Raw genomic sequence first — 26,594 nt, 5'->3', positions numbered from 1 at the left:
AGTCTACGACCAACACACACAAGCCAACAGAGGATGCGGACACAGAAGCTGGGTGTGGCTGGGCAGTCACTCCGTGCTTCTGCAGCAGGATGGCTCTTACCTCATGGGATGTGAAGGGGACCAGGATACCAATGCCCCCCGACAAGGTGGTGTACACAAGAGACTCAGACCCTCCAGGAATCAGCGTGGTCTTTTGTAACGACAGCACTGTCTCTCCCACGTGGTAATTCATAATCACCTCAGCCTGCAAACAAGTCACGGGTCAGTATTTTCCTCTGGAGTTCATCCACAACCGACATACGCATAAAAGGGGCTGGCAGGTAGACCCCTGTGTGGATACACAAATGTGTATCTGCATCTGATCTGCAAAAATGATCTGTGGATATCTGTGGATTTGCAGGGCTCTACACCAGGGGCCAGACTGAGACTCCGAGGCACCCCCATCCCCACTCCTGAACAGCCCCCCACCCAGGGTACGTGGAGGGACCAGGGCTCCCCACAGCTGCCAGCAAGGCTCTCCCCAACCCGGCTCTGGGGAGGGGGGCAGCTTGGAGCCACAGCTTGGCCACCGTAAGAGCTGGGTGGCAGCTGTGGGAAGCAGCGGCAGACCCTCCACCTGCCCTGGGTGTGGGGCCCGAGCAGCCCCGGCCCCTGTCTCTACCCCCAAGGCCCTCTGCCCAGGGCAGGTGGAGGATCCGCACCGCAGTTCGTCACAGCTGCCTGACCGCTCTTACTGTCAGAACTCTGTACAGATCCAAAATTTGTATCTGCATCAATGGGCCACGGATATAAAGCGGATACCCGTGGATTTGCACAGCTCTACCAGCAGGATCAGGAGGGGAACGGAACAAGTTCTTCCACTGGAGAGCATGCGACAAAATCCAGGGCTCTACCCAAATGGCTTAGAGCTCTTCACACACATATGGATGTGGCTGATAAGAGGGCAGGGGAGTGAAAGAGAAATGTAACCTGGGGGCCCTTGGCCTGCTCCCAGAGAAAGTCACTTCTTGGCAGGCGTTCGCCAGCGCTCTCAGAACTGTAAGGTGTTTGGCTGTGGCCATTCTGGTTACAGACCCTTACCCGGCAGGATTCATCTCCCTTCAGGATGGATCCCCAAAGATGCACTGGCATTCACTCTGCAAAGCTCCACAGAGGAGCTAATTGCCTGCCCCCCCACTCTCCTAGGAAGGGTTACCTTCTGCGACGCTCCATTGAGAAGCCCTCTGTCCCACAAAGCCTTGTTGCCTGTCGGATCCTCGTCTACCTCATCGTTTGTGTTGGGAGGCAGCCTCACCTGTATTGACAAAGCAGGACAGAGTCAGCGTGCTGGTCTGTTGCCAGCACCGTACGAACAAGAGAAGGATGCAGGCTAGTTAACCCTTGGCTGCAGGGTGTTCACACTTCCCTGCCAGCACAGGAGCACTTAGTTTGCATTACATCAAGTGCCCTGGTCTGACAGGAATGTAACACAGACCCTCGCTGGTATGCGTGCGGGGCACTAGGAACGCTGGGTGCTCGACTGTTTGGGGAAACGCTCAGGCCACTGGAATGACCCTTCTCTTGTCATTCACAACAGTGGGTACGGCTACACTAGAAACGCTGCTGCAGCTGCACCCCTGCGGCACGGGTACTTACTACAGCAGCAGAAGAGGGTTTTCCATCACTGCAGTGAATCCACCTCTGCGAGAGGCAGTAGCCAGGGTGACAGACGAACTCTTTCGCTGACCTGGCAGTGTCTGCACTGGGACTTAGGTTGGCTTCATGAAGTCGCACAGGGCAAGACATTTTTCACAGCCCTGAGTGACATAGTTAAGCCAATCTAACTTCCTAGAGGAGACCAGCCCAGTGTTAACTGGCTGCACAGGAACAGCAAGATAGAAAGGTGACTAATAATTCAGCTCCTTCACCAAAGGGGCCATCCTGGAGGTTTATCCTCACCCCAAACTAAATGCATCTCTTGGCACCAGTGTGATTAAAGACTAAAGAACAGCGTGCACCATTTTATACTGTCAAGTACAGAAAGTGGTCAGTGTCAGGATACAAAGAGAAGCATGTATGCATCAGTGCAGAGAGTAAGAACACGGGACACAGCACCCACAACATATGGGGAAATAAGGTAAAACTCCTGATAACTGAGAGCTAAGTCACCAGGGCAGAACCTGGTCACATGGGATGGGTCTCTGGCTGCCTTGGCACTGGCATTCACCGACTGTGTCCACAGAGGCAAAGCTAAGTTGTGCCAGACCAGCCCGATGGAGGCTGGGGTGTAACGACAGACAAGGACTGGTTTGTGCCTCAGCCAAACGCTAGCTGAGTAACATTAGACACATCTAGAACTCAGGCTTCGAAGCCTGCACCTTGTGCACTTCAGAAACTGATCGGACCACCACGAGGAGACACAGTCCACGTGCCACTGAAATTCAGCCCCCAGGGGGGAAAGAAGAGGTCAGGAAGCAGCATGGAATTCTGTAACCAACCCAAAATGCACAGGGAATTTCTGGAGGCAGAGCTAAACACCAGAGCTGGGATTTGGCCAATACAGAGGGCAAACACCCTTGCTCTTGACAAAAGCATCAGGGAATGCTCAGTGGCTACCAGTGGTCAAGAGCGCATCTGCACTGAAAGGTTTTATTTTTAAATAAGTTCACTGAACTTTTGAGGATGGTAGTTTCTGATGTGCCAATGCTTTAACTTGTTTGCTTTGAATCACTGACGAATAACTGTCCCACGGGGCACTTGTAACAAACCAACGCTAGCTATAGGGCGTTGGCGCTAACTAAACACACATTTTCTCATTTCTGTAGACATACGTAGCTGTTCCCAGTGAGTACTTGCAGTCTCTGGGGTGTCCTGACAGTTCAGACACACGTACTCACCACACAGATGTTGCCAAACTTGTCTGCTCCGGCCACAGTGTCATAGTCAAGGAGGGTGGCGGTGGTAACCCACCGAGGGTAGGTGTCATCGGCAAAGATGATCAGCTGGTTCTCATTCCTCTTGTAGCGCACCCAAATGAAGCTCTCCTGGACATCTGAGACTATCACTCTGTGCCCGATGGTTTGGATACCGGAGATGTAGTTGGCAATGTGCTTTTAGAAAGGGAATTACAACAGTAAGTAGTCCTGATAAAGAACTCAAATGGGCTTCATTCCAACGCAGAAAATCCACCTGACTCAATTCATTTTAAATGATTTTTCTTCCTTGCTCCATTGACTAATCCCCAATTTTACACCATGGCTCTGACACCACAACTGCAATTCTGCCCCACCATGGCTCCAGAACACGGACAGAAGTGGTGTTAGTGCAGACCTGAACTACAGTGGCCACTGTGCCCAGTTTTTGACCCCATAAATAAGCCTGTCCGGAGCAGCAGTAGTCTGATCAGGGGTGTGTGTAGGAGCACAGATGCCACCTCTACATCTACAGATTTTTGGCTATGCCCCCTGACCTCCAGGCCAGGCAATGCCACTTCACAGCTCCGGTCACAATGCATCTGAGAAGAAAACTTTGCAAGTTGTGATGAGAGCCAAAACCTAGGCAAAATCTATCCTCTCCATGTTCCCTTTTTACCCTGTGGGTTTTCTGGTGTGTGTTTATGTGCAGTGGACAATCAGAGGTTGGCCTAAGACCTGTAACTTGCAGGAGAAGGAAATGGGAAGAGAAGCAGCCAGCTAAAGCACTAGAAAAAGCGCTTTGTAGTTTAACTGCTTTCGTGCTGTCTAATGTATCAGCCATGGAGAGCAAAACACACCCATTCCCCCCCCATATGCCTAGAGCTTAAAACAATGCAGTATCCTTGGCAGTCCTAATGGAACCTAACGAGCCTCTCGAGGTATGTCTATACTCCACACTAAGGCTGCGCTCTGACTCAGGTTTGAGCCTAACTCTTTCTAACGTCCACACACAAGTCAGTCTGACTCGGGTCAGCAAGCACTCAGGAGCCAGGTCCTAAGATGCTGCTATGGGGGTGGCTCAGAACCCACGTCCCACTGAGACTTGGGTCCAAGGCCTGTCATTTTGCAGTGTGGATGCAACTCAAGCTGCAGGCCTGAGTCAGAAGGTCTGCATAGGCAGTATGGACACATCAGCATGGCTGTGAGACCCAGGTCCAGCAATTGTAAACCCGGGGTTTACAACGCAGTGTGGATGCTCAATCGCAGACCCAGATCCCACAGACCCTGGCTTAGTGTGCAGTGTAGACACAGCCTTTGACTTCTGTCCTGGCACACAGCTCCTTCTGTGGCTGTAAAAGAGTTTAACAGCTGCCCACTTTAGCTCTCCAGTGCGTCCAGATCCAATGGCACACCAGAGCCCCATAGCTCCGCTGTTTCTGCCTACACTCTGCTGGGCTGTTGGCAGAATCTACTGTCCCCTAGTGTAAGGGGTGAAAGTGTCTCCCATTTAGTCAAATGGGAAATGCTACCAGACCCTCAATTTGTATTTAGAGGAGAGAAGACCCACATATGATACAGCAGTACTGGAGGGACTATGCATTTCATTAGAACAAGTGCGTGAGAAACCCATTAATAGTTCTGTCTAGAAGGGAAGCGTGGTGGGGTTTTAAGGTATTGCACACCTGACTGGCGATCAAATGACAAACGTGGCATGGGGGAGAAGCAGTTGCTGCTGTGGTTGATTTTTACTTGGTATTTCTTAGGTTATTCTGTTTTGGGGTGTATGTACAGGGCACCCAGAACTTTGGATGGGGCCCTCTGGTGTGGAGTTTATTTAGGACAAAAACAAACACACACACTAAACATAGCACACCTAAAACCCTCCTTTGAAAATGTATCCCCGAGTGTTACTCTTTACTCAGACCCCTCACCCCAAGAAATGGCACCCATCAAGAACCAAAGCCAATACCTTGTTCTCACACTTCCGAAGCAGCTTCTTCTTGCCCAGGTCATAGACACGTAAGAGTTTTCCAACTCCAATTAAGACTCGGCCTTGGAATGGGGCAATGGCTGCAGGTACTTCCTCCACAGGGGTCTACACAGGGAGGTGAGAGGAACACACATTAGAAAGCCCAGTGAGACAGACAAAACCCCCTGAAGACAAATGACTGTACTTGCGCCTTTACTGCAAAATAAAGCAGAGCTGGAGAATGGACTTTATCCAGTGGTTCTGTTGAAGCTTTAAAGCCTTGATACTGGCAATGGCAAGGTTAATCTGAGTCCTTGATGTGTCCTGCAGAATTCCTAACCCCTGTGCCAGCAGTACACTATATGCTGGAACACCATGTTTTATTGGTGCTTATGCAATCCTGGATAGGATACTCCCAAGTCACTGAATATCAGACAGAGCACTTAAATGAGAGAGTTGGAGTTGAGTGTGGAGATCATTCTACGAGCAATTGAGCAGAATATGCAGCAAGGCAGAAAAGGCACTGTCACCCCAATCAGTGGCTTTACTGTTTCCCCAATATGAACAAGATTTTACTTTTTGCTAAATCCAATTCAGATTGCAATCAGCAATCCTTCAGGCTCAGGAGTCTCGATCCGATTCAGCGCTTGCAGTGAGAGTTCTGGACCAGCCAGTGGAGAAGATGTTAAATCTGAAAGATCTCAAGATGTCCTTGGCAGCTCTAATGCAGGCAAATTTTCCTAAGGATAATGCCATATTCTTGTTAATCCAAAAGTATCCGTCAGCGATCATAATGGAAAAAATTAATTCCACTGGCGTTTTTGGTGCTGACAGTCATCAGCACATTTTTCCAGGTTTGGTCACGCTGGCTAACAAAAGCCAGTCCATCCAACTAGCTCTGTAAGCTACATGGTGGACGTTAAAAGGCATCCTAGCGGCCCTTGGCCAGGACAGACCCCTCTTGATGAACTTGGAAATGTGGGAAGAAAGAAGAAAGTCACCACATTCTTTAGCATTTCCTCATCCCCTGCCCATTTCTCAACCATGCTGGGAATGCATAGGGAGAACAGAGGTTTCTTTGAACTTGGTGTTGCTGAAACCCTGGAGGTCCATCAGTAACACAGATCACTTATGAGCAGTCAAGTCACTTATGCATTTAACCGAAAGAAGGTGCACAGGCCCATACTACCTAAAGCTGGGTATCAGGGAACCTTCATCACTAATGCAAGTGACCTGAGAGCAGGTCAGCTTTGTAAAGAAACAGCCACTATGAAAGCTCCTCAAGCATGGGAATACTGCATTTTAAAAGGGTAGCATTCCCCCCCCACCCCCGGGCCTCAGTAACTGTTCTCTGGGAGCAGGAATAGGGTCCCTACCTGTCAATCCAGCGCATGGCGATGCAGGCCTGGCCCTGGCTTGGCCTCAGGTGACCAGGGTCCATTTCCAGCTCTATCACGGACATCCCTGGGCATGTCAATGTCTCTGGGCCTCAGCTCCCCACCCGTGCCAGGGATAACCCTTCCCTACCGCCTACAGGGGCGCAAGAATAAACGTGCTGACAGTTGTGAGGGGCTGATACTATGGGGTTGGGGCCAAACAAGCAGCTAGACAGACAGTAACTCTGGGTGCAGAATTTTCCCGCCAGTTCCTCCTGGAAAGTAGACAGGCTTCTCCCTGCTTCAAAGTTTCCCCGAGCAGGAGAAAAATTATGGTTAGCCTACAGTCTCCCCAAATATCTAGTCACTTTGCTAGAGCCCAACTAGTGCCAGTTAGGCGCCCTGGAAAACGAGTAGTGAGATTTGCAGCTACTGCCAGTTGTGCAAAGTTCCTGCATTTGCACTATCACCTGCCTGGCAAAGCTCAGGGCTTGCCCATTTGCCAATACTGGCAGCAGCCACATGAGGGAAGGTGGGGCTGACAGCTGGCAGTCTATCTGGTATATGCTTTGGAACAAGATATCTCAGGGGGACTCAAACTGTAGTTTAGTGTGGTCAGTTTTCCAAACCCATCGGAAGATTGTCTGGGCCTCTCATGCACTCAATGAGCTTCAATATGGATTTTCCTGGCTCCCTTCCTCCTCTCTTGGTCTGTACCTCCCACAATGTTAGCACAAGAGAGGTCAGCCCACTCCATGCAGGGCACGCTCACCTTGTGTAGGAACTCCAGCTTCTCGCCATTATTTACCAGCTTGTATGTGTAGATAAACCCACCAGCAACCGACCGGGGGTTCAGAATCAGGTCCTTGGCCACTCCCACCAGCACATGCCAGTCGTCACTGGCGTTGGCGAATCGGCACACTGCCACACTGGGGACAACACAGACAGGTGCCCAGAGGTTAGTGTGAGCAAAGTATAGAAACCAAAGCCAGAGCTGCCTCGGGATAGGATCTGCATGTCACACGTGGATGGTAAATCTGGGTGAGAACTTTGGAAGCCTGACTTCACATTGCTGATTTCAGTCATCTATCCCCCGCACTCAGCTTTCCCCCCAAAAACACACTAAGTATTCATATTTAGACAGCAATATAGGTATGGAATATTCACTGTGCCCAGGCAGGAAGTGGGAATCTGGGCTGCTGCTTTTTCTTTTGAGAGGAAATTTACATTTTGGACATTTATCAGCAACTTCTTCTCCCTCCTTTCATCTTTCTCCTCCCCCGATGGATGCTTAGCCCATCACCACAAGAGTCAGGCGTCTCGAGGACTGATTACACAAAGCAAAATGGACAGACTGCGTGTCTGTTGGCTTGACTCATCTTCCTTGCTGCAGTTCCACCTGACTTCTCTCTTATACACAGTACCTGCCCTTTTAAATGCACCCACAACATTGCCTGGCAGTTTAATCTCTGCAGAGGGGATGCTAAGGAAGAGAGGGGGACAGGAGGGAGGGAAACACAAGGACAACTGCTCCTACTTTTTATTTCTTCATCATCTGCACCCCATGGGGCCTTTTTAGAATACGATCCTTCAACATCTTCTGTAAAGGTCCAGGGAATGCGTTGGCATTAAGAGTTAGTGCCTATGCTCACCTTGCACGACTGGGCTGGGCGAAGGAAAGATAAGAGCTTCGGAGTACAGGGAAGTGTCTACTGGGGTTTAGTACCCAGCCTCCCAGCAATGTGGCCTTTCAACTCAAACGATGGCTGGGCCAAATAAGCAGCAATGTATTAAGCACATGACAGCCAGAGACTACGTCTGGCACTGCTCCTTACCTGAAGGCGGCTTCGTTCTGCTCTAGTTGGACCAGATCTAAAGTATTGCCCTGGATGGGGTTCATCACTCGGACAACAGAGGCCCACTGGCCATTGCCTGCCTTGGGGGCACCAAAGATGGACTCGGGAAGGTTCTCATTCAGAAAGGCGGCTGCCATCTCTGCGGCCAGTTCCCTCTCATCCTCACCTGCAGCCTCCACCATTTCCTGCAGCACACATTACAGCGGGAAGAGAAAGAACTCAGCACAAGAGGGGATTCGTTTCAAGACAGGCTGATACCCAAGTTGCTTGGCGTGGTGAAGACTTAGAAGATAAGCTTCAATGGAGAGAGATCCCCAAGGCAAAGTGCTACTAATATGAAAGCCAAGTGAACGTTAAAGCCTCTGTTTTACAAAGCCAGAGAGCCAAGAGCTCAACGCCTACAAGAAACCTACGAGACCATGATTCCGCTTGCCTTACTACAATACAGCCTGTTGTTATGGAGCTCAAAAGTACGGCACTGTTGATTCCTCACTGCCCATGGGGCCATTGCTTTGGGGAGACGGCCTCCAGAACACCAGCTGATGCCACTGAGAAATCTTTAATGAAAACAATCTATTCAACTCCAAGCAACCTCAGCAATAATAATAAAAAAATTCTAGAGAACGTGTGATACACAAGCAGGATCATTGCTCAGCAGAATAATCTCAAAGTCTGTCAAGGCATCAGGGTACTGCATGCTGTGAAAGGCAGCATTTGGACTGCGATTTATCTGCTGAAATTATGATTATGCGGAAGCGCCATAACTGAACTAGAAAACCAACCACTAATCATTTGGCAACGTAGAGTCCGAGGCCACTACTAAGAAATCAACAGCAGCAAACAGTAAAGAACAATTTGTCCTTATACAGGCTCCTTCAGAGGAGCTCAAGTGGATTTTCAAACATTCAGTATCACAGGGCCACCTGCTGAGCATTAAGTATACACCGTTTTACACAGACTGAGGAAGAGGTTAAGTGATTAGCCCAAGCCCAAACTGTATGTGGAATACAATGCTGGACTCTGAGCAACCTCTCCTGCCATCCCCACGGGCCTGCACTGCACTCCATCCGCCCGCCCTTCGTGCTCACACCCAGCAAAAGAATTCCAGTCCCTGAGGTTAACATAGGTGGGGATCCTCAGCACTCAAGTGAGAGGGCGTCCAGAAGGACACACATGCATATATGAGCTGTCCTGATTACCTCAGCCATCTGCTGCTTTCTCTGGGCCTTCGTGGCCTCGGTGTAAGCATTGTGGTCTGTCTCGATGATGATCAGGTTGCTGCTCTCAGGGTGAATGACGAACCTCCTGGGGGTGTACTGCAGCGGGAAGGCAACCTGGTTGAAGACTGCCCCCAGCTTTTCCAATGCCAAAATCCTACGTGGACAGAGAAAGGCCACATGCATTTAGCAATTCCCAACACAAGCCATTCCCCAGAGACAGCAAGGATGGAGCTCAGTCTTCAGCTATCATTTCATAAATCAATGTACAGGCCAGCTGCTGTTCTCTCAGCAGCCCAGGCCAGCAGCCTCAACAGATGGGAGAGCGCTAATCACTCTTTCCCAACCTTCAGAACACAAACCCACAGAGTTCTCAATAGCGCTGCTAGATTTTTGGAGTGGATGCTATATCGGAGCTACATGAGAGCTCAGCAATGGATTGGTTAGTAGTTTCCTGGCAGAGGCCAATATCTGATGCCTCAGAGGAAGGTGAATGCTCCTGCCTCCAAGACACCAGGCCAACTGTGCAGTGTTGTGTGCCGGGGGGAGTTGATAGCTTCTTTCAACTACCTGAAAGAGGATTCCAAAGAGGATGGATCTAGACTGTTCTCAGTGGTAGCAGATGACAGAACAAGGAGTAAAGGTCTCAAGTTGCAGTGTGGGAGGTTTAGGTTGGATATTAGGAAAAACTTTTTCACTAGGAGGGTGGTGAAGCACTGGAATGCGTTACCTAGGGAGGTGGTGGAATCTCCTTCCTTAGAGGTTTTTAAGGTCAGGCTTGACAAAACCCTGGCTGGGATGATTTAGTTGGGGATTGGTCCTGCTTTGAGCAGGGGGTTGGACTAGATGATCACCTGAGGTCCCTTGCAAACCTGATATTCTATGATTCTTTGTAATCCCTTACAGGTGATCATACTAATCCCATGCATTCGGTTTGATGACCCCACTCTGCAGGCTGGGAAACTGAACTACAGGGAAGGGATGAGACGGGCTCATCAGTGGGTGAAGTGAGCACAGAATTCAGGTCTCCTATGACTCCCACTTCCCTATTTTAAATATGAGACCATGCTATATCTATGACAGAGATGACACAATGAGTGGTGGGTGATCAACAGCCTTTTGCAAACGGTGCGGTTATGCAAAAGAAATCATATTTTATCAGGGGGGAGAAAGGTGGATGAATGGAATTGGGGAATCTTGGGAATACGGCATCTGCATCCAAATGTGGTTTAGAAGCTACAGCTGGCCCAAAAAGTTTCTCCGATGAAAATCAGGTTAGTCACAAGACAAGAAAAATACCAGTGTGTGAATGGCTAGTCTTTCTGCAGCTTGCCTGCACAAATGCCAGCTCATCTGGAGCCAGAATAACCAAGAGTCCCTTCAGAAAGATTCCTTTAAAAAAACATCGAATGCTTTAATATGCCAAAAAGGACAGACAAGAAGAAAGTGCCTGTTTGTAGTCACATAAAGCAGGGCTCCTGAATGTAAGCTTCCCCTTTATTTTCACTTATCTTCCTAATTATTCCCCCCCCCGGCTGATATAGGAACAGGCAACACAAAAAACACGGTCATTCCTTTGACTTTCAAACCAACAACTCACTCCATTTCCTACAGAGCAGCCTTTTCAGTTCATGCAGCACTTTCCTTTTTCTGTTATTTTACAGCATATAGCCAAATTATAATAGGCCAGCCACAGAACTTCCCATACAGAGAAAAACTTAATTCCTTCTCTCTCCTGGTAAGAGGCAGAGTCATTTTTAAAATCTGTTTGTAGTTGAATTCCTTTTCTTTTGCTATAAAGTAAATCCAACAGCACAGCAATTCATGGACCACTAATGGACCTTTCTGGTGGCCTACAGAATGAGGTATTTTGGGAACCAAGCAAAGGGGGACTGAGGAAAGACATTCCATGACAAAATGTTTGGCGTTGGCCAGGGCAAAGAATAGCTCAGAACAAAATCACAATGGTGAGCTAGAGGTGGAGTTGCATTTTCTAAACAGAGGCCTATAAATTAAAAAAAGCCAACCCTGCTTTGCACTACCGTTGTGGATCAGTGGTTGTTTTCGACCACTTGATTGGACATTTTTGGGGGGATAAATATTAGAAATGTCATCTCCTAGCTATAAGGGGATCATATACGATACTCCTATAGTGCCTGATCTCAGACCTGAAATACTCTGAATGCTGATACCACCATATATTTACTAATTTCTCCAGGGCCCCATTGCTGGGGCAGCTAGCCTAGATTCTATGGGTATTTCTACACAGCAAGAGGTGGGCATGGGCCAGCCTACCTGAGCTAGCTTGAATCCAGGTAACAATAGCAATGAAGACAGCAGAGCATGGTCTTCAAAGCCGGTAGTACAAACCCATCACAGAGCCTGAGTAGGCATTCAGCTGCTCCGAAGCCCACACTGCCTTCACTGCTATTGTTCCCCAAGCTAGCTGGATTTAAACTGGCACAGGGAGGCTAGCCCATACACAGCTCTTGCTGGGTAGACCTAGCCTTCACGTTTAATAATTCAATGCCTTTTCTTAACACACAAATGAGCCACACCATGAGCAAAACCCAAACCAAACATTGAACCAAATAAAGCCGTCTTATCTAGTGCTCTGAAAGCTGCTAAACGAACTCTGGCAGCCCTGCTAAAAAGAGCAGCATGGCTATGCCACGGAATGGGCAGCTGTCCTCACCACGGCCCTTTTCACAATGTCGCTATCCCACGCTGCACTTTCCAGTGATGAAATCTAAGAGAGTTACTCAACATGTCCTTCAGTCACTCCTCCTGCAGCTCAGCGGGATGCACTGAAATTCCCTTATTCCCAGTTTATCGTGTACTTTCCCACTCAACGATTGTGTATCCTATTTCTCAGTGGTGTTGTAATCTCCCCTCATTTAGAGGGATGAGAATCAGAACCATTGCAAATAGTGCCTCTCAGCTGCAAACTTGCTGAAATACAAGCACAGTGCTCGCTGTATGCAGGGGACAAGTTCTTGTAATAAACATTTCTGCTGTGCATTCTTATGCATCTCCAAATAAACCAGTTGCTCAGTCTGTCTGTGTTCCCATTTGTCTAACACAGCTACCGACCTTGAGAACCTTATACAATTCTAAAATCTTGAGGTGACCGAGTTGGACACTAAGAACAAACGGTTTGAAACACGCACAAGAACTCGGCCTTGCTAGAAACGTACTGCTCCGTAAATAAAACTGATCTGTGGCTATAACTGTCCCAATATGGTTATCTTCCACCGCACCTTAACATAGTGCCACCATAAGCACAGAAGGTGCTTTCAGACTTAAGTATTCTTACGTCCTGCCTTGATGAGCTTACAGTCTAATCTGAACAGAGAAACTGTAACTGAATCCGGTAGGTATGGAGAAAGGAACAGGATTACAGACAGTGTTACTTGGTAGCTCTACTTAATTCTTCTAGAACAAAAGGAAGCTGTTATCTGCTTTTCCATTCCTCCACACTCCTGCCCCCAAAACTTCATCCATCTGATGAAGTGAGCTGTAGCTCACGAAAGCTCATGCTCAGATAAATTGGTGAGTCTCTAAGGTGCCACAAGTCCTCCTGTTCTTTTTCCATTGGGAGTGTGGCTATTAGCTTAAATAAGGTCAGACTGTTACTGAACAAAATACACCTAAAATTACACCCATTTTGTTTAATGACCTAAAAACTCAAGGGCAGAAGCACCCATCACCATACAAAAATTTCCTTTTACAAATTAACTACAAGTTGCATTTTATGAGCCTAGTGCTGGAGTCTGCATCTTGCTATCAGCTGACAGATACTGTTGCAATGGATTTTAAAATGTATGAAGAAGAATATGATTTGGAGCAACCCTGCCCCACAGGAAGGCCCTGGATTACTAATCTTGGTAGGTTTCAGAGTAACAGCCGTGTTAGTCTGTATCTGCAAAAAGAAAAGGAGTACTTGTGGCACCTTAGAGACTAACAAATTTATTTAAGCATAAGCTTTCGTGAGCTACAGCTCACCTCATCAGATGCATGTAGTGGAAAATACAGTGGGGAGATTTTATATACACAGAGAATGTGAAACAATGGGTGTTACCATACACACTGTAATGAGAGTGATCAGGTAAGGTGAGCTATTACCAGCAGGAGAGAAAAAAAAACCTCTCTGGTCACTCAATTACAGACCTAAAAGTTGCAATTCTTCAACAAAAAAAAACTTCAAAAACAGACTCCAACGAGAGACTGCTCAATTGGAATTAATTTGCAAACTGGACACCATTACATTAGGCTTGAATAAAGAATGGGAGTAGATGTGTCATTACACAAAGTAAAACTATTTCCTCATGTTTGTTTCCCACCCCCCACTACTGTTCCTCACAGGTTCTTGTCAACAGCTGGAAATGGCCCACCTTGATTATCACTACAAAAGGTTTTTCTCTCCTGCTGGTAATAGCTCACCTTACCTGATCACTCTCGTTACAGTGTGTATGGTAACACCCATTGTTTCATGTTCTCTGTGTATATAAAATCTCCCCACTGTATTTTCCACTGCATGAATCCGATGAAGTGAGCTGTAGCTCACTTTGAAAGCTTATACTCAAATAAATTTGTTAGTCTCTAAGGTGCCACAAGTACTCCTAATCTTGGCAGGAGAAGAATCAACAACATTTAGACAATTTAATAAAACAGAACATCTGGAGCAAAACTGGTCTCTAGTCACGACTTGAAACCTGAAATGGGGCTGCTGAGTATACTGCAGAATGCCCTCTGTAGGCCGAGTGGCAGATCCACTGGTAGAAACATTAAAAATGACAGGGTGGGGAAATACTTGAACGAACTGTGCACCCAACTGGCTTGTGCTCAAAGGTGCCTGATCATCTCCCAGTGGGGGACAAAGCTCAAAGATCTTTTGATCCCAGTGAGATGGGATTTTTACTGCAAATTCTCCCAAACACTATAAATTGGCTTGGTGCAAAAATGCCATATGTTGAATATGAACAAATGTGTCTACGGTAAAAGAGAGTGGTTTTAGGGAGAGGCAGGTGATGTTAAAGAGCTTTCTTTATCCATGCATCATACCAGGAGACCCCAACAAACTGAAACGTCCCTACAGCCCCTCCCTCCTGAGAGCTACCAGCGCCCCCAGTTCAGAAGCAGGAGAGTTTCATCAACCTTACCGCAATGTGTTTGTGGAGATAGCAACAATGCCCTCAGGACACTGCTCAGAAGCGAAGCCAGATGCAAACTCTAGAGTTTCATAAGACAGGGGGGTTAGATGAAAGCGGGACTGATAAGAATAACTCAGCCATGAGCGACTGGACATGGCCAGCACCTGGGGAAGGAAGAGAGACAGCAAATTCACCAATCTGGACATGAGGGTCAAGTTAACTCCCTGCAGCATTAATCAGAGTGTGCACATTCCAGCAATTAGACTCCTAGCCACTGTGGGCATAATTTCACTCTGCCCAGAGACTGACTTCAAAACCACTCCCCCTCTAAGGAGCAACTTCCAAGGGAGCAACCTCATAGTTCAGACATCACTGATTACAAGAATGGTGTCATGGCAACCTGGTCCCAAACTGAGTTTTGGAAAATCCAATTTTCTCCACAAAAGCCAATATCAACAGAAATACTTCCATGGCTTTTCTTTTTAAACAACTTTGTTTTTCAATGGAAATAGGTTTCTTTAAACAAACACTCCCTGTCTTGTTGCAACCTGAATATTTCAATATTGTGCAAGTGCATGAAAAGCGACACTGATTAGAAACATAAATGGACCTAACTAGTCTATTTGCAGTCAGTCTAAGAGGAATGCAGAAAGCAAACAAATGACAAACAGTGCAAAGTAAATTAGACTTAAAACTCCTTCAGCTTTAACCTAAAGGATTATTTATATCTCAATTATTAGTTACAATGATTTGGAGATGATCGTGTTCTTGGCTAGGCAGCCAGACAGAGTTATACTAAATAATGTACATTAGACTCAGAGGGTGTCACTTGATCTCAGTGCAGAGGGGGAATTCAAGAGATTGGCCTCTAAACAGAAAACGTATTGCTCTATGTCAACACCTCTCTTTCAAGGATCTCAAAGAGCTCTACATGTATTAATGAATTAAGACTCAAATCCTCCATAATATGTTATCCCCATTTTACAGACGAGAGGACTGTGTACAGCAAGATGAGAGACTTACCCAATGTACCACAACATAGAGCAGAATCCAGACCCCCCCCCACCCCACACCAGTCCCCTGCACTAGCCATCACTAACCCAGCACTTCTCAACCCATGAGGTGTGATCCAAAAACGGGTCAACCTGAGGGGGGCTGCTTTCCCCAGTGCCACAACAGAAGGGCTGCAAATATGATTCTAAAGGACTGGATCCTCAACTCCAAATCCAGCAAATATTTTGCTTCAGCCACAGATGACTAGGCAGCTGACTAGCCCCTGGCTAACCAGCTCCAGCCCTCTTAACATAGACAGGAGGAGTCCATAACCTGCTTTGGGCCAAAGCAAAATAAATGCCACTACACATCAGGTAGCCAGAGACTGCGTGGATGCTCATGCAGAACTTTCAGCCTTCGTATCTGTGCAGAAGAGGTCAGCTAAGAGACACTGAAAGTGCCTAACAATCTGCTTTGAGCTTTTACAAATACAGCGGAGGAGTGGCCTGCAGGTCAGCACAGTCACAGCACAAAGAGGGCAATAGATGGAAGAGGAGTCAAACAAGCATTGCTGTGCATCATATCTTAAGAAACAAGGTGAGACTGACACAACCCAGGCTGGTTATGTCAAGAACGAGCTATCTCCCAAGCAGCTCCAGAATGAAGCCACCCGGCTCCTCCTCCTCCTCCTCTACAGTAAGCTGGTCCTGTTGTGCAGCAGAGGCTTGTTCTCCACCCTCCCACCAATGAGGGAAGCTGGCTCACTGTGCACAGTGACAAATATTGACACTACACCTTGACATCTTGCTTTACTTACCGCCTCTTGGCCTTGCATTCGGACTCTGAAGAGTTTCACGGGGCGTGAGCCAAGGTACCTGGTTCTGGTATCAGAAAGATCTCCAGTGACTGGATCCAGGACAGTTCGCAGCAGCACACCGTTCTTTCATTGAGGAGAGAGAGAAAATTCACTTTAGTTCATGATCACAGAGACGGAATACTGGCTGAGGCAGTTATACTTAATGAGAAAAGATGCAATTTTTAACTAATTGGTCTTTTTTTCTCTCTTTCTTTTTCTAAGACTGAGGCACAAAGCAACTTTCCCTAAGACACAAAGGAAGTCTATGGTAGAACTGGTCACTGAACCCAGATTCCAAGTGCATCGCCTCACAGTTCCTCTCACTCAAACCCTCTTCCCTAATGATCAAAGAGTTTACAGTCTGGCAACAAACAAGATGCCCAGGTAAAAATCCTGGGCTGGACTATTTGGAAGAGCCCAGTTACTTTTACCCCACGTAGCACTTATCAAAACAACATTTCCATCTCAGGATCACGTAGCATTGCTTGTGCGAAAGACTGGACAACAGGGAGATTATTGGAGCAGACCCTGGGGTCACGTGCATGGTGCACCCGGGCTCTGCGCTCAAGAGGCTCTCTGCACAGCTGCCCAAGAACATTTCATGGAGAGAATAGTTTCTTTATAATCATCCTCTTTTCAAAAGGGGGCCAAAGCAGAAGAATGCATGATTTGTACTAGGCAACATCTCAAAGGATTTGCTTTCCTTTGACCAGTGTGGGTATTCACCTAAAATCTAACTACATATCGGGACTTGTTTAACAGCTGGAGCAACTGGGGAATTCCAGACAGGCCCATACACAGAGGGGAATTCACTGCATGACTCAGCAGACCTTGATATCCTGACAGGGGTGTCCACATGGAAAGTCTCATGCTGCTGCACTGGACAATATAATGAGCATTTAATAAAGTCTTTCAGGCTGAGTGTCTCTCAGAAGGTCTTGTAGGAACCAGGCAAGTACTCCTCACCTGTAATCCGATGTTCAAGTACAGGAAGCCAATGGAGCCCCGCTCGCCCAACTCATCCTGCTTTTCTGCCCCGCCCATCTCCACAATACACAGTGATTCTGGCTGTGCAGGGAGGGCCTGCATGCTCAAGGGTTGTAAGCAATCCTGTAGGAGACAGAAAGGGACACTAGCATGCAATTACCACAGGAGATCCAGCTTTATATCTAAGGAGCCTAAAGGGGACCCTTCAAAATTTGTAAAGAACAGCATTCAATTCACACAGGAAACCCTAAGAGAATTATTTATCATAGAATATCAGGGTTGGAAGGGACCTCAGGAGATCACCTAGTCCAACCTCCTGCTCAAAGCAGGGGCAATCCCCAGTTAAATCATCCAACCAATTTTTGCCCCATATCCCTAAATGGCCCCCTCAAGGGTTGAACTCACAACCCTGGGTTTAGCAGGCCAATATTCAAACCACTGAGCTATCCCTCCCCATCCCTTATGATTTCCTAGTGCACAAGAGTTTTGGATCCATCTGCCTTACCTCCTGGCTTTCCTCAAATGATGCTGCATTTGCATCTGAGCAGCCTGTCACAATGGCTAGTGGTCCTGAACTACAATGCAACTTAACTGTAGAGCACCTCTAGCTAGAGGCCAGTGACCTAACGTAAGCATTCAGAACGGTCAGAAAAAGTTAGCAACCAGTTTAGGCACAAAACCTATGGGTCTAATATTTACGAGGGCTATCAAATGATTAAAAAATTGCAATTAATCATGCTGTTAAATAATAATAGAATACCATTTATTTAAATATTTTTGGATGTTTTCTACATTTTCAAATATATTGATTTAAATTACAACACAGAATACAAAATGTACAGTGCTCACTTTATATTTAGTTTTGATTACAAATATTTACACTGTAAAAAACAAAAGAAATAGTATATTTCAGTTCACCTCATGCAGGTACTGTAGTGCAATCTCTGTCCTGAAAATTTAATTTACAAATGTAGAATTATGTACAAAAATAACTGCACTCAAAAACAAAACAATGTAAAACTTTAGTGCCTACAAGTCCACTCAGTCCTACTTCTTGTTCAGCCAATGGCTCTGACAAACAAGTTTGTTTACATTTACGGAGATAATGCTGCCCTCTTCTTGTTCACAATGTCACTTGAAAGTGAGAACAGGTGTTCACATGGCACTGTTATAGCTCGTGTCACAAGATATTTACGTGCCAGATGCACTAAATATTCTTATGTCCCTTGATGCGTCAACCACCATTCCAGAGGACATGCATCCATACTAATGATGGGTTCTGTTCGACAAAGATTCAAAGCAATGTGGACCAATGCATGTTCATTTTCATCATCTGAGTCAGATGCCACCAGCAGGTAGATTTTTCTTTTTGGTGGTGGTTCGGGTTCTGTAGTTTCTGCATCAGACATCCGAAAGCTTGCTCCACACCTTGTCCCTCTCAGATTTTGGAAGGCACTTCAGATCTTAAACCTTGGGTTGAGTGTTGTAGCTATCTTGAGAAATCTCACATTGGTACCTCCCTCACATTTTGTTAAATCTGCAGTAAAAGTGTTCTTGAAAAGAACAACAGGTGCTGGGCCATCATCTGAGACTGTCATGAGTTAAGTTAAGTTGCAGTGGGGGAGGTCTAGGTTGGATATTAGGAAACACTATTTCACTAGGAGGGTGGTGAAGCACTGGAATGGGTTACCTAGGGAGGTGGTGGAATCTCCATCCTTAGAGGTTTTTAAGGCCCGGCTTGAAAAAGCCCTGGCTGGGATGATTAGTTGGTGTTGGTCCTGCTTTGAGCAGGGGATTGGACTAGATGACCTCCTGAGGTCTCTTCCAACCCTAATATTCTATGAAATATATGGCAGAATGAGAGTAACACAGAGCAGAAGACATACCATTCTCCCCCAAGGAGTTCATTCACAAATTTCATTAATGCTTTTTTTTAAAACTTGCGTCATCAGCGTAGAAGCATGTCCTCTGGAATGATGGCTGAAGCATGCAAAGGCATACGAATGTTTAGCATACCTGGCATGTAAATAACTTGCAATGCCTGCTACAAAAGTGCCATGCAAATGCCTGTTCTCACTTTCAGGTAATGTAAATAAGAAGCGGGCAGCATTATTTCCCGTAAATGTAAACAAACTTGTTTGTTTTAACGATTGGCTGAACAAGAAGTAGAACTGAATGGACTTGTAGGCTCTAAAGTTTTACATTGTTTTGTTTTTAAGTGCAGTTATGTAACAAAAAAATTCTACGTTTGTAAGTTGCACTTTCACGATAAAGAGATCGCACTACAGTACTTATAGGCGGTGAACTGAAAAATATTATTTATTTTGTTTTTCACTTTTACAGTGCAAATATTTGTAATAAAAACAATATAAAGTGAGCACTGTACACTGTATTCTGTGTTGTAATTGAAATTAATATATTTGAAAATATAGAAAAACATCCAAAAATATTTAATAAATTTCAATTGGTATTCTATTGTTTAGCAGTGCAATTAAAACTGCGATTAATCGCTATTAATTTTTTTGAGTTAATTTCATGAGTTAACTGCAATTAATTGACAGCTCTAATATTTACCATGGAAAGGGTGATGCAAAACCAAGCCTATCTTAACTGTCTGTTAAAAAAAGGCTTTCTTTGCCACAGGTAAATGGATGAGTAGACATCTACAAGGGAACCATCAGCAACCATACTTGAGAAACCAAAGTCTGTGCTTACTGGAAACAGACAGTTTATGATGGAGGCAGGGTGTAGCCTCCTATGCCTGTAGACCTTACTGATTGTGGACATCAAGGAGTAGCTGTGATAGGGGACTCTGCCAAGGGTTCAAAATCAAAGGCTGCACTTAGTCCTGATTCAGCAGGGGGGACAAAACGTGCACAAATTTACTCATTCCCCACCATTGGCTAAAAATTCTGGTTTGGATTGGACCATCAAACTTTCCTTGTAAAGGAAATTCTGGAACTCACAGGAAGAGTGTTCACAGGCTGCGCTATGTTTAGCTGAAGAAACAGACTGTTCTAATTACAAGAGTGCAGGAACAAAGAATGACAAACTTTAACTTTACAGTCTGCAGCTTCTATGTGCCGCAACACTGATGGGCAACTTTCCCAAAGAACCACAAAAACAGAAGCAAACTCCCCAAACATCCAATCCTGAGCTCCATTCTGTAGCTGCTCCCACTAGATTCAACAGCAGCTCTTTGGGTGGAGTGGCTTGAGAATCAGGCCCAAAATAAAGAGAGTAGGGAGTCTTCCCTAAAAGTACGCCACAAGTTTTACCCTCATAGCTAGGGTGGGCAACAGCAGTGCAGCTGGGAGGTGTACTTCCCAACATGGGTAAACAGACAAGTGTTAGCTCGGCTTGAGCTAGCATTTAAATATAGCAGTGTGGCTGCAGCGGCATGGGCAGTGGCTCAAGCTAGCCGCCCAACTATGTACCCAGAGAGCCTGGTGGGAGAGTCCTCAGGTGGCTAGCCCGAGCTGTTTTTAGGCATTAACTTGAGCGGAGCAAGTGTGTGCACGTCTACCTGTGCTGGGGATTACAGCACCCAGCTGCTGTGCAGACACACCCTAATCTTAATTTCACAGAATGCCTGGATAAATCTAGGGTCATTGAACCAAGAAGCTCTTCTTTGTGCATTTGCTGGTATTGGTACATCCAAATCTGAGGCAGAAGAAAATATAGCAACACTATATACTGGCTGCAACGGATGACTATATGGAAGGTATCTTGGTACTGGTCCAATAACATGACACGATCCCAACTGAAGCATTCATGTAATAAGGACATGGCAGCACAGGAAGCAAACATGTTCTTCTAAAACATCTGCTCTAGGAATTATTTTGGGAAAGTTCTCTGACCTGTGTTCTACATGAGGCCAGACTAGATGATCACAATGGTCCTCTCTGGTCTTAGACTCTACAAAAGCTCTAAAGCCAATGTGTCTGAAGACTTCAGACCAGTTGCAAAGAGCAAAGAACAAGCACAAAGGAAAAAGCAAATCTCAGGATGTGCTCACCGAAGGGTCAAGGGAAATAATTCTGACAGTGTTGTCCACCAACCCGACGGCAAGGAAGCGGGAACGCTGCTCCCCAGGAGGAACGTTGGCCAAGCTCATGCACACCACATCGGCTGACATCTCCTTCCTCTCCGTGTACTCATTCAGCTGTCCTGACTGAGAAGAAAGGCACAAAGGAATTATCAACTAGGGTATGGGCAAACTGGGTCAGACTCAAGCACCCACCTCAACCTTCACCTATTGCTCAAGCCAAGGCTCTGGATTTCAAGTTAAGCTCACATAACATCTCCCACTTTCAACAATTCTTTATAGCCTGGTTTCAGCCAGGATTGGAAGCACCAGAACACATGACAGAACTACGAGAAAGCACATAATTTCCAGCCTGAGCTCCGGACTTGGGAGGTTGGGTTGCTCCGTCCAAAACAAGCCTTTGAAGATTTGTCCATTTCTATTATCTCATCCAATGACATTCGATGGCCTTTAAAGGGTTCCGCCTAGGCCCCATTCTAAAAGTCCTCTTCCCTACTGAATCCTACTCTGCGGACACATCAGAGATTCCATCCTCACTGAGGCTGTAACCCGGCCTCCAGTCCCCACGTCAAAGCTCTCTGCAGTTTTAAATTCACATACTGGGTCCATCTCAAAGTAGACTAATTCTCCTCCAGTCAGTGCTATCACCACTTGTCTCTGGTTCACAGCACACTTTACAATGGTTTTCTTTCCTGGTGTCTTCCATTCATTCACCCTTTTGTCTGCTCGGATGTGCCGGATGCCATCTGGATAAACCTAAAGCAGAAAAATAATACAGAAATAAAATACAACTTACCCACCCATTGTGGGACCCAGCTCCCTTGTTTTTCTGACACAGGGGCTCCAGCAGCTCCTGACAGTGACTAGTACCAGAGGCCATTCTAGGTAATTCTTGACCTATTGACTATACAATACACAGACCTGTACAACAAATCAATCTACAAGCTGGAGACTACTCTCCAGTGGGCTCATGGCAGAGAACCTCTGAAAACCTGTGTGGGCACAGGACTTAACCGGCTTTGGAGGAACTGTGGACAACAGATTCCAGCAGGTCCAACCTTACTGATAAGGCGAACAAGGAGAGAAGCCTGGATAACAGGGTCATGTTCGCAGAAGCCCACACTGGTCAAGCTTGTGGAACTTCTGGCAGAACCTTTTCAGCACGGATGTCAGGAGCAGCGAAGAAGCCTTGGCCCTGCACCAAGTAGAGAATGGCAGATACAGGTGGACAGGATGTCAGAGGGTATCCTTACCTGTACCAAAGCATCATCCCCCAACAAGGAACAGGACAAAGTGGGGGTGGTACCCAGGAATCCAGAATCAGTCACTTCCTCTACAGTCTCTCCGATAGAGAGCACCAGCGTGGCATTTACGAAGGACACGATAATATAGGCATCAAATTCATCTGGTCAGGAAGACAGAGAGGGAAAAGAGCTGCTGATTAGATACAAGGTCTCTGAACAAAAGTGAGGAGACTGTCAAATGACTAACAGTTATTCCTCAAAAATATTCCAACAGTAGTTCCTTCATCCACTAGCAGCACTACGCAGAAGTTCGTTTCAGGAAACACCACACAAGAGAATTAGCCAGCACTGTACCTCAGACCCTCTAAGGTTCAAGATCTAGCCAGTGATTCTGGTGATGGCTCAGAACACAAAGTCAACTTGTGATATGCTGGGTTCTAGAAGGCAGTACCAACTACAGCTGCCCTTTAACTGATAATAAGAAAGGCAGAAACCTTGAAGTCTATGCGTTCTCCATTCAACTCCAGAAATTTAAGGGCCCAATGCAACTCCCACTGAAGTCACTGGAAAGACTCAGCTTCAGTGGCCCCATCCTAGAGACCTTTACACACCCAAGCAGTTCTGTTGACTTCACTAGGATTACTCACATGAATAAGGGCTTCTAATGAACTTGGGCAGATGGAGTTATTTAGTATTATTGCAAAAGGAAGTTAGAATATAGATAATGTCAGAAGAGCATTGTCTTGGAGGCCCTCATCAGCACCCCTAGCTCCAGCCTTGTCCAGGAGTTGCTAAACAACCTTACATTTATGTAGCCATCTTTATGGGCTCTGTGGGTGAATGAGTGGTGGCTGTTAGGGGCTCTGGATAAACACCTGCCTCTGTTCTTCTTAGAATGGGGTAGGAATGTTGCATTTAGCCTTCACTGCCAGCCTCTCCCACTGGATGTAGTTGCAGGCACAGTGCTTTGGAAGTGGAGGAGCTACACCATTCCCAGCTTCTGCTAGGAGGACTCACGAGAAGAAAAAGCATAGGACTGCAGGCAGGAGGTTTGGGTGGGGAGAAGAGGAAGCTCACATCTGCTCCAGTCACAGACTTTCCCGGCACTTGTCTTGGTAGGAAACTAACAGGAAGTTTTTTTTAAAAAATGTATTAAATAAAACAAATCTTCCAACAATGAAATACAGCTGGATAAATGTAAAATTGATCAATCCCACCGGGGAATGGAGCCAGGAGCTTTGATGTAGACACCAGACTGTCCCAGATAAACAACTCAACTCCTCTACAGAGTGCTGACACTGCTGGCAGGAAGTGCCGTTTCTTACATATGAAAATTCTGTTTCGCTCAGCACACTGTGAAGTGTTTACAGACCTATTTATCACAGTACGAGACAAGAACACTTCAAGAGGGACACGAGAGTTTTCTCTCTGTCCTGATTTTTATCCACTGATCAGTATTTCCCATGATTAGCATGTGAATGGGAGATGGATAAGTAGCTGGTCAATTTTTAAACATGCAATAAAATACAGGACACTCTGCCATTCGTAGATTTAATTCAGGATGCCAGCAAATGCTGGGCAGTGGCTTACAGGGACCAGTTCCGAACATGCTTTCAACCTACAGCTAGGCCACATGTTATTTTTGAAGGCCCAACTGGGTTAGTTGAAATGGTTCAGCAAGTGGTCACTCTTCTCCCCCCTCTGTTTGGGCAGACAGGTGTTGCCAAACCTGTTGTATCACACTTGGGAGAGAAAAGTTTCTTACATACAGCTTAAAATATGCATAATTTACTAATACCCAGCACACAGACCACAGCTTTGTGATTACCATACTGAAGGTCTTAATAAAACTAAAGCCATCCCATCTTGGGCTGCAAGATTAGTAACATCAATTACTAGTCTCCTAGGTGACTAAGGCTCTGATCCTACAATATGACTCATGGAGGTGGACCCCTGCAGATCTCCACTGTCTTCAGGGAGACTCCATGTGTGTGTAAGTCACCACTGGGATAGATCACATTGCAGGATCAGACCCTAAGGATGGAATTCTTTGCCAGTGAATAGCAAACCAAAAGACTAAAGTCCTTTTCAGTTATGCAATGGTCTAATAATAGCACTGTTACTGTGTTTGTCTTGTGATCTTTACAAGTAGACGTTACTGGTTTTACAGAACCCTCATTATTATACAATGGTTATTGAAGTGAGCTGTAGCTCACGAAAGCTCATGCTCAAATAAATTGGTTAGTCTCTAAGGTGCCACAAGTACTCATTTTCTTTTTGCGAATACAGACTAACACGGCTGTTACTCTGAAACCTTCCACTAGAGTGGTCACCAGCAGCTGAAAACCTTATTCATTCTCAATCACTGGAAGCCTATACCAACTTCCTTCAAAGGAAGGTCCAGTAGCCAGCCATCATTCAGGTTGCTGAACAGTTACTGATCTATACAAACACTGCCAAAGGATAAACTGAAATATGCATTTTCAACAGCAAATTTTGAAAATCCCCGTCACTTTTTAGCCATCTCCAGGGCTGTTGCATTTTGCAAAGTGGCTGCCAGTGAGACACATGACTATTTCCCAGCAGCCATGTGTTTAGGGGAAGGACAGAAAGAACTCCGCTCTCATTTGAAAGCAACAGCTGAAAGAGAATCCTGTTCGAAATCAAATTCCTGTTTGATCATTAATACTTACTTAGATTATAGTTTTTTCTTTGTACTGATTTACTCGCTATAATTTGAAGAACTAGAATCTCATGTTATACTGGAGAGTTCAATGAATTCATGTTCCATTACAGCCAAAATGTTTTTGCCTGAACTTTTGTATGGCTGTTTATTGTTCCTCCACTGGAACTTTTGAAATAAAGGGCATGATTTAGCAGCATGAAATAAATGAATAAAATGCATTCATCAGGATTCCAGCTGTCACAATTTTGCTTTAGAATGTACAGTAGTTAACTGGAACTAGGTTTCTGAGGCACACTGAAAAATATAGCATTAGAACAGAGGGCTGTTTTTTTCCATTAGAAAAATCTCCATTTAACCCAGTACAATCCAGTGTACAGAAAATCCTACTAGCTGGAGTTCTGAATGGAGGGGTGTTATTCTGCATGCACACAAAAAGGTCAGAGATGCTTATTACTGCTAGAATTGCTTCAGTTACCTCCTTTCAACAAAGAGGTCTAGTAAACAGAGAAAATTATTTTGATGATTCGGAAGAGTCACAGCTGGATTCCATCTCCAGTTTCCACATATTTTCTGTAGATTCATGAATCAGTCGTGATGACTCAAAAAATGGCATATTTTAGTCACAGTACTTTATACTATGATCTTACACATTATTAATAAAACATTCTATTTGAGTTTGTCTATTAAAATTCCTTCCTACAAAACCAATTTGTGCCTTTAATCTAACTTCTCTGCACTGCCACAGAGCTCAGTTTACATTGTATAAACGCAAGAACAAGAGGGAGGACCAGTGAGCATGTGAACGGATGAGCGCTCCACCACAGCACAGCAGGATGCCCACTTTTAGGAGGTGCAGATGGAACAGTAGTAAAAAGGAAGCCCGAGAGAATATGCAATTTCATGGAGACTCCGGAATTAAGTCCCAAGACACCACATTTCCCTTGGTATCCCCACGCACAGGTTAGAGCTCAGGGATATTTCTGTGGAAGGAATTATAGGCCTTGTTCTCTGAATCCCTGGACCTTCATATTGATTAAGTTAAAAAGGAGTGTCCAGTTTGCCTCAGGTCTACCTCTCCATTCAAATACACAGATACACTCCCTATTTAGATGGCAAATCCTGTGTCAAAACAGTCTCCAAATATACACACTCAATGTGCTCATCTTTCACTGGTCTCATGTTGGAGTTTTGCACGGTCAGTTTGGAAGCAAATCCAAGGGGAAAGCCCACCTAAGGCAATTACAGAAATGCTCAGCTAGCAATATCTTGGTTTAGATTTAGTGAAAGCTGACAAAGGTTTTAGAGTTACAGCCAC

The 26,594-nt window shown here is 45.7% G+C and overlaps 1 protein-coding gene across 2 annotated transcripts in view; it reads right to left on the bottom strand.

Annotated features, from left to right (window-relative positions):
- Window positions 1-26,594, bottom strand: part of SF3B3 (splicing factor 3b subunit 3) — a 50,083-nt gene that overhangs the window by 3,631 nt on the left and 19,858 nt on the right. For both annotated transcript variants that reach the window (XM_077830858.1, XM_077830859.1), the window contains exons 12-24: window positions 22,603-22,754; window positions 21,950-22,105; window positions 21,320-21,475; window positions 17,281-17,424; window positions 16,276-16,398; window positions 14,475-14,629; window positions 9,295-9,469; window positions 8,075-8,280; window positions 7,012-7,168; window positions 4,864-4,989; window positions 2,877-3,089; window positions 1,196-1,294; window positions 101-244 (exon numbers count right to left, since the gene is read on the bottom strand). In XM_077830858.1, coding sequence (XP_077686984.1) covers window positions 101-244; window positions 1,196-1,294; window positions 2,877-3,089; window positions 4,864-4,989; window positions 7,012-7,168; window positions 8,075-8,280; window positions 9,295-9,469; window positions 14,475-14,629; window positions 16,276-16,398; window positions 17,281-17,424; window positions 21,320-21,475; window positions 21,950-22,105; window positions 22,603-22,754 — 2,006 coding nt within the window. The remainder of the gene's footprint in view (window positions 1-100; window positions 245-1,195; window positions 1,295-2,876; window positions 3,090-4,863; window positions 4,990-7,011; window positions 7,169-8,074; window positions 8,281-9,294; window positions 9,470-14,474; window positions 14,630-16,275; window positions 16,399-17,280; window positions 17,425-21,319; window positions 21,476-21,949; window positions 22,106-22,602; window positions 22,755-26,594) is intronic.

The sequence above is a fragment of the Eretmochelys imbricata genome, chromosome 12 (assembly GCF_965152235.1).
Source record: "Eretmochelys imbricata isolate rEreImb1 chromosome 12, rEreImb1.hap1, whole genome shotgun sequence".
NCBI lineage: Eukaryota > Metazoa > Chordata > Testudines > Cheloniidae > Eretmochelys > Eretmochelys imbricata.
The sequence above is the reverse complement of the archived record's forward strand: the minus strand, read 5'-3'. Positions and strand labels throughout refer to the sequence as shown.